General features: G+C 46.3%; 1 protein-coding gene across 1 annotated transcript; it reads left to right on the top strand.

The window, feature by feature from the left end:
* Positions 1–2,502: 2,502 nt before the first annotated feature.
* Positions 2,503–3,899, top strand: LOC134729653 (putative methyl-CpG-binding domain protein 3-like 3). Its single transcript, XM_063600697.1, has one exon. The coding sequence runs from the start codon at positions 2,517–2,519 to the stop codon at positions 3,078–3,080; it is 564 nt and encodes a 187-aa protein (XP_063456767.1). The 5' UTR covers positions 2,503–2,516; the 3' UTR covers positions 3,081–3,899.
* The last annotated feature ends 4,645 nt before the right edge of the window (positions 3,900–8,544 follow it).

Here is an 8,544-nt window from a genome sequence, read left to right as displayed (position 1 = left end):
TTTTTTTTTTTTTGAGATGGAGTCTCACTCTGTCGCCCATGCTGAGCTGCAGTGGTGCGATCTCCGCTCACCGCAACCTCTGCCTCCCAGGTTCAAGCGATTCTCCTGCCTCAGCCTCCTGAGTAGCTGGGATTACAGGTGCATGCCACCACACCAGGGTAAGTTTTGTATTTTTAGTAGAAATGGGGTTTCACCATGTTGGCCAGGCTGGTCTCGAACTCTTGACCTCAGGTGATCTACCTGCCTTGGTCTCCCAAAGTGCTGGGATTATAGGCGTAAGCCACCTCTCCCGGCCAAAGTAGTAATTTCTTTGCAACAACTGTGTGATATATTCTATAGGATTGTGAATAAAAGTTTTGGGCTTTCTTTTCTTAAAGAACATTGAAATGGTCTTTAGTTTTTGTTATTAAATCAAATATTACGTGAACATTGATGTACATAGACAATTCCATTCCTATTTCTATAGAAAGTATTCAAAGATGTTTGGAAAACTGGGAGAAAAAGGGAAACATATCTAAAATGCTGATAGTAACTGTAAATACCACCCCGCCACACACACACACACGTATTAAATTCTTTCTCTACTCACACTCTGTGTAGGTAACACCACATTGGTTTCTGTATACAGATTTAGAAATGCCTCAAATCCAATGGGCGGAGACAGGGTGTTCCCTGTGGATTATCCACTGATTGCATTATCACTCGCTTTCTCTATAAAAAGGGGAACCAGATGCAGAAGTCACTGCATTTTCCGGCAAGCCAAGGGTTGTCTGCATCTCAAGAGTGGGGTCAGCAAGAGAAACTCTACGGCTATGGGAGTGCCTGCGTTCACCTGTTTTCCGAGCCCACCTGTTCTGGTGAGTACGGGATTTTTATTGATTACAGGAATGTCCATATGTGTCCTTTTTCTTTCTGTAAGACAGCTTTACAGTTAGCAGTGGGTTGTTCTTAAAACTGGATGTTGTGGAAAGTTATACCTCGGGTGTTAATATTTGTTGAATAATGTTCATAGTATTCTCATTTTTGCCTATGAAACTGTATGGGGATAATAGTTTTGATTTTTTTTTTAAAAATCCAACATCACTAGGAAAGGGAAGAAGTATTATTTGGCCTTGCAGTCTTCAAATTGTCTCCCTCTCTGGAAAGCTCCTGAACCAGAAATTGCTTGGTCTGTTTTTTTAAAAAAACAAAAAACAAAAAAAATTAGTTCTCTGGTAAATTTTCATGATGAGTTGCTTATTCCCTAAACTCACTGTCACGATTCATTGTAGTGAATTTCTTTTCTGTTTCTCTGTTTCTCCTCCTTCCGTCCCTCTCTGTCACTCCCTTCTTCTTCATCATGGAACTTACTTATATCTGATATTCCACCAGAAATTTGTTTTTAGTGCGTTTATTATGTCTTCCTTCTCACCAAGATGTAAATCAACAGAGTGGTGATTTATGAAGTTTACTTCTGGATCAGGGGTTCTACTGCACAGCTTGGCACATCATAAGTGCCCTGTAACTAAGGGGACTAAGTAATTTTCCCTCCAAAGGGGAACATCTTGGGTCAGTATTAATCTTTATGCCAGGGGTACTGTAAGGGGTAGTATTAATCTTTATGCCAGGACAACAAAAAATGAAATGAGAAGGACAGAAACGAAGGCTTTAAAATGGAAAGTGCACTGATGAGGTTTGTGGGGGAAACAGCTTTATGAGACTAGAGTCTTCCAATTGAGTTAGAGCAAGAAAGGACGTCAAATCTTAGGAGGCGCTTGATCATCTTTCTCAGTATGTCATCAAAAGATTCTCTCATGGTAGAACTCTAGTTAATTGAGCTTCTTAGAAACAGAAGGCAAACATGGTGTTTCTGAGGTTTTTCTTCATGAGCAGGAGGTGTTCAGGTGAAGGTGGGATCTGGGTGTGGCAGTGAGTATTTAAGGTGGCGAGTGCACGATTTCTTTGGAAACCAGAGAGTCAAGGAGCTATGAAAATGATGTTGTGTCCTGAAGCACAGCAGAAAGAGATACAGAGAAGCGTGAGGTCTTGGTGAACAGGGAAGTCTGGGATCCCGGTGTCCTGTTGGGGATGAGTTAGGAGGCACCAGCATCTGTGTAGCTGACAGTGGCAGGGAAGAGAAGAGAGGGGTGTCCTCTGAGGAGGATGAGGAGGGACAAGGTCTGGAACTGACCCTGGGTCATGACCTTGAGCATTTAGTCCTGGACTCGCATCAGCCCGATGAGGTCCCAGGACCCAGTGTCAATACCTGGAGCTCCTGCCAGCAGCATCAGGGTCACACGGAGAAATGCAGACTCTAGGGTCCACCCCAGACTTACTTGGCTTCAGGTCCACATATCTGACTTTAGCAAACCCTGAGGATGTACACTGCCATTTGAGACACATTTCCCCAGAAAGAGAGGCTGGTGGGAAGATTCCACTGAGCTGAGAGAAGCCCCCCACAGCTGATCTTCTCCTGTCTCCATTTGGTTGAAATTTCACATTTTCTTTTCTTTTGAAAGGGGAAGCTCAAAAGAAACATGATGCCCTGGGCTTTACAGAAGAAACGAGAAATCCACATGGCCAAGGCCCATCGGAGACGAGCTGCGAGGTCTGCTCTCCCCATGAGACTCACCAGCTGCATCTTCCAGAGGCCGGTGACGAGGATCAGGTCTCATCCTGACAACCAGGTCAGACGCAGAAAAGGGGATGAGCACCTGGAGAAGCCGCAGCAACTCTGCGCCTACCGGAGACTGCAGGCCCTGCAGCCCTGCAGCAGCCAAGGAGAAGGTTCAAGTCCACTGCATTTGGAGAGCGTCTTAAGTATCCTTGCAGCGGGGACGGCCAGTGAATCTCTGGACAGAGCTGGTGCTGAGCGTGTCCACAGCCCGCTTGAGCCCACCCCTGGGCAGTTTCCAGCTGTGGCAGGGGGGCCAACCCCAGGAATGGGTTGTCAGCTCCCACCGCCCCTCTCTGGCCAATTGGTGACTCCTGCAGATATCCGGAGACAGGCCAGGAGGGTGAAGAAAGCCAGGGAGAGACTGGCCAAGGCCTTGCAGGCAGACAGGCTGGCCAGGCAGGCAGAAATGCTGACATGTAGATGAAGCGCAGTCCTGGGCTTTCGGTCCCTTTCTTTTAATGCCCATCCTCATTCCTACTCTGAATTGTCACACTTTTCCCTTCCCCACCAGTTCTTTAATAAAAGTATTTGAAAGGCAACAGGTGTAAGGAGTGGATGGTTTTGTGGTGAGAAATTGGGTTTTATGGGATGAGGAAGGAGACCTTTACATGTCACTGTACATCTCAGTTTCTGTTTACCATGATTTTAATTAATTATGTTTTTTTGTTTGTTTGTTTGTTTTGAGACGGAGTCTTGCTCTGTTGCCCAGGCTGGAGTGCAATGACATGATCTCGGCTCACTGCAACCTCCACCTCCCAGGTTCAAGCAATTCTCCTGCCTCAGCCTTCCAAGTTCCACGTAGCTGGGATTACAGGTGCCTGCCACCACATCCGGCTATTTTTTGTATTTTTTTTAGTAGAGACGAGGTATCACCATGTCGGCCAGGCTGGTCTCAAACTCCCGACCTCAGGTGATCCACCTGCCTCAGCCTCCCAAAGTGCTGGGATTACAGGCATGAGCCACCGCGCCCAGCCACGCCCAGCTAATTTTTGTATTCTTGGTAGAGTCAGGGTTTCATCATGTTGGCCAGGCTGGTCTTGTCCTGACCTCAAGTGATCTGCCCACCTCAGCCTCCCAAACAGAATTTATTGTTATTATTATTTTGAAGAACTCCAAGTCCTGCCAGGGCAGGGTGGTTTACACCTGTTATCCCAGCACTTTGGGAGGCCGAGGCGGACAGATCGTTTGAGGTCAGGAGTTTGTGACCAGCCTGGCCAACTTGGTGAAACCCCATCTCTACTAAAAACACAAAAATTAGGCCGGGTGTGGTGGCTCACGCCTGTAATCCTACCACTTTAGGAGGCCGAGGTGGTTGGATCACTTGAGGTCAGGAGTTTAAGACCAGCCTGGCCAACATGGTGAAACCTCATCTCTACTAAAAATACAAAAACTCGCTGGGTGTGGTGGCGGGTGCCTGTAATCTCAGCTACTCAGGAGGCTGAGGCAGGATAATTGCTTGAACCCGGGGGGCAGAGATTGCAGTGAGCCGAGATCGCACCAGTGCACTCCAGCCTGTACGACAGAGCAAGACTCTGTTTCGAAAAAAAAAATATATAAAAGTTAGCTAGGCTTGGTGGTGGGCACCTGTAATAACAGTGACCCGAGAGGCTGAGGCCGGAGAATTGCTTGAATCTGGGAGGCGGAATTTGCAGTGAGCTGAGATCACACCACTGCACTCCAGCCTGGGTGACAGAGCCAGATTCTACCTCAAAAAAAAAAAAAAAAAGAACTCTAAGTCCTTCATTTCTAAGTCAAGAAGAGGACATTTCTGTCATTTCAGGGGGTCTCAGATTTTGCAGCTCATTTGAATTTCACAGTAAAATTTAAAAGGACTGGTGTCTGGATCCCAGGCAGGATCATTTGCATCCGTGTAATGGAGTTTGCTGAGGTGCTGAGGGAGACATCAGTACCTTGAAATTGCCCTACATGATTAAATCTGTAAGTTAATTGTGTCTTTTTTTTTTTTTTTAATTTGAGACGGAGTCTCACTCTGTCGCCCAGGCTGGAGTGCAGTGGCGCGATCTCAGCTCACTGCAAGTTCTGTCTCCTGGGTTCACGCCATTCTCCTGCCTCAGCCTCCCGAGTAGCTGGAGCTACAGGCCCCCACCATCACGCCCAGCTAATTTTTTTTGTATTTTTTAGTAGAGACGGGGTTTCACAGTGTGAGCCAGGACGGTCTCAGCTCCTGACCTCATGATCCTCCTGCTTTGGCCTCCCAAAGTGCTGGGATTACAGGCGTGAGCCACCGCACCCGGCCCTAATTGTGTCTTAAAGTTCCTAGTCCCAGGTCCAAATTGGCAAAATAGCCAGTATTTCTCTGCATCCCCAAAGATCAAACCCGGAAAAGATTGTGAAAAATCATAAGAAAAAACTGAGTAGTCACTGCAGAGACCAAGGCTGCAGAAATTGTATTTTTTATCTGTTTATCTATCAGGTGTTGGGTGTTTGTTTGTTTGTTTTGAGACAAATTCTCACTCTCACCCTGGCTGGAGTGCAGTGGCGTGATCTCAGATCACTGCAACCTCCACCTCCCAGGTTCAAGGGATTCATGTACCTCAGCCTCCCAAGTAGCTGGGATTACAGGTGCCCACCACCATGCCTGGCTAATTTTTGAATTTTTAGTAGAAACAGGGTTTCATCATGTTGGCCAGGTTGGTCTCAAACTCCTTGCCTCAACCAATTCACCTGCCTCGGCCTCTCAAAGTGCTGCGATTAGAGGCGTGAGCCACTGCACCCAGCTGTGTGGGGGTTTTTTTTGTTTGTTTGTTTGTTTGTTTTTTGAGACAGAGTCTCGCTCTGTTGCTCAGGCTGGAGTGCAGCGGCGCTATCTCGGCTCACTGCAAGCTCCACCTCCCAGGTTCACGCCATTCTCCTGCTTCAGCCTCCCAAGTAGCTGGGACTACAGGCGCCCGCCACCATACCCAGCTATTTTTTGTATTTTTAGTAGAGACAGGGTTTCACTGTGTTAGCCAGGATGGTCTTGATCTCCTGACCACGTGATCCACCCGCCTTGGCCTCCCAAAGTGCTGAGATTACAGGCATGAGCCACTGCGCCTGCCCTGTGTTGTTTTTAATTGTATGTATTTAAGGCATACATGATGTTTTGATGCACGTATATGTAGCGAAATGATTACTACAATGAAGCAAAGGAACATATCTGTCTCCTGATGTAATTGCCTTTGTGTATGTGTGTGTAGAAAGAGTAGCTGAAATCTACTCTTTCGGCAAATTCCCAGTATACAAGGCGGTATTCCTGAGGTTGTTTTATGGGGTGGAAGTTTGCCACAGATGGGCCATAAGCGGGAGTTTATATCTCAGTCTCTTTTCCTTAATTGTTGTTGGCATAGAACTTACATAGAGCAAAGTGCAAAAAATCAGACACGTACATCTTCATGAACTTTCACAAACTGAACCCACTCATGCCCAGCACTGAAATCAATGAATAGAATAGCAGATTCATCCCCAGGTGCCTTTTCCTGCCACCCCATCCTGCCTCCCACAAAGGCACCCTCTGTTGTAGCAGCACCTACGATTAGTTTGGCTGGTTTTTGTTTCACGTGTAGGGAACCACATGGTATGCACAGTCTTGGGTTTGGATTAACCTCAGCTTTGAGAGATCAAGGCTTAAGGTTGTGCCAGTTGTCATTTGTGAGCTCTGATTGCTGTGAGAAGATCCAATGGGTGCAGATGCCCCAGTATTTATTCATTCTCCTGCTGTTCATTGGCTGGTTTCTGACAAGAGCTATTATGACTGCAGGTTCTGTGCCCCTCAGAACATGAAATTGGTGGGCACGCATGTACAATGTTGAGATAAATGCTGTGTGCAAGGGAAGAGGGTAGACGTATATACAGCTTTTGAGGTTTGTTTGAGACGGAATATCGATCTGTTGCCCAGGCTGGAGTGTAGTGGCACGATCTCGGCTCACTGCAACCCTCGCCTCCCAGGTTCAAGCGATTCTCCCGCCTCAGCCTCCCAACTAGCCGGGATTACAGGCATCCACCATCAGGCCTAGCTAATTTTTGTATTTTTGTGGAGATGGTGTTTCACCATGTTTGCCTGGCTGGTCTTGAATTCCTGATCTCAGGTGATCTGCCTGCCTCGGCCTCCCAAAGTGCTGGGATTACAAGCTTGAGCCACCGCCTGTTTGTTCTTTTGAGACAGTCTCTCTCTCACCCAGGCTGGAGTGCACTGGCGCAATCTTGTCTCACCGCAACCTCCACCTCTGGGTTCAAGCAATTCTCCTGCATCAGCCTCCCGAGTAGCTGAGACTACAGGCATACGCCACCATGCCTGGCTAATTTTTTTGTATTTTCAATAGAGAGGAGGTTTCACCATGTCGGCCAGGCTGGTCTCAAACTCCTGACCTCAAGTAATCCGTGCGCTTCAGCCTCCTGAAGTGCTGGGATTACAGGCGTAAGCCACTGTGCCCAGCCTACAGCTTTTGTTTTTGAGACAGGGTCTTGCTCTGTCACCCAGGCTGGAGTGCAGTAGCTCAATCACCAAAGCCTTGATCTCCTGGGCTCAAGTGATCCTCCCACTTCAGCCTCCTAAGTAGATGGGACTACAGGCAGGCATCACCATGCCTGACGATGCTTATTTTTTATTTTTTGTAGAGATAAGGTCTTCCTATGTTGTCCAAGTTGGTTCTAGACTACTGAGCTCAAGCGATCCTCCCACTCTGCTTCCCAAAATGCTGGGATTACAGGCATAAACCACCATGCCTGGCCCTATACAGCTTTAATAGATGTTTGCATATAGTTTTCCAAAGCGGTTATTCCAATTTAAACTCCCACTATCCTTACAGGAAAGACTGGTCCCTCCATAGTCTAGTCAGCACTTGGTGTTTCTGCGTTTTTCCCTTTAGCTAAGTTGATATCTATATAATTGTATCTCATTGTAATTTTTGTTTTTTTAGCATTTCCCTAAAGCTAAAAGGGTTAAATATTTGCTCAAATTTTGCTGGTCATTTAGGCCGGGCGCAGTAGCTCATGCCTGTAATCTCAGCAAATTGGGAGGCCAAGGCAGGTGGATCACTTGAGGTCAGGAGTTCAAGACCAGCCTGGGCAACACGGTAAAACCCTGTTTCTACTGAAAATACAAAAATTACCTGGATGTGGTGGTGGGAGCCTGTAATCCCACCTAGTCAGGAGGCTGAGGCAGGAGAATCTCTTGAACCCAGAAGGCAGAGTTGCGGTGAGCCAAGATCATAACACTGCACTCCAGCCTGGTTGACAGAACAAGACTCCACCTGAAAATTAATAATAATAATAATAATAATTTTTTACGGTCACTTGTTTATATTCTTTTGTGTAGGATCCATTCAAGTTTTTCACCCAGTTTCAAGGGTGTTTTCATTATTTTTCTCTGTTTGTTTGACATTATTCCTTTTTTTTTTAATATTAAAATTTTTTTTTATATATACTCTGGCTTGATGTACTTTCCTGGGGGTACAGAATCAACACCTCTTCCCCCACTCCGGTTTTCCACGCTTTCTCTCTTACTGATGCATTTGAATCAATAGTTACTCTTAATGTATCTTAATATGATTCAAATTTGAATTTGCTCCTTTCTATTTAGAGTTTCATTGTATCAAGAAGGAAGATTGTCTCCTCATTGACTGTGAAGCTGTTCTTCTACCTAGTTTTTAATTAAAGCTATTTACTGTGTTTTATACTTAGAACTGAAACTAAGAGTATAAGAAATTAGGCCAGGCACGGTGGCTCACGCCTGTAATCCTAGCACTTTGAGAGGCCAAGGCAGGTGAATCACTTGAGGTCAGTAGTTCGAGACCACCCTGGCCAACATGGTGAAACCCCGTCTCCACAAAAAATACAAAAATAAGCTGGGTGTGGTGGTATGTGCCTGTAGTCCCAGCTACTTGGGAGGC

The sequence above is a fragment of the Pan paniscus genome, chromosome 20, assembly GCF_029289425.2.
Source record: "Pan paniscus chromosome 20, NHGRI_mPanPan1-v2.0_pri, whole genome shotgun sequence".
Classification (NCBI taxonomy): domain Eukaryota; kingdom Metazoa; phylum Chordata; class Mammalia; order Primates; family Hominidae; genus Pan; species Pan paniscus.
This window is presented reverse-complemented; position numbering and strand designations above follow the sequence as displayed.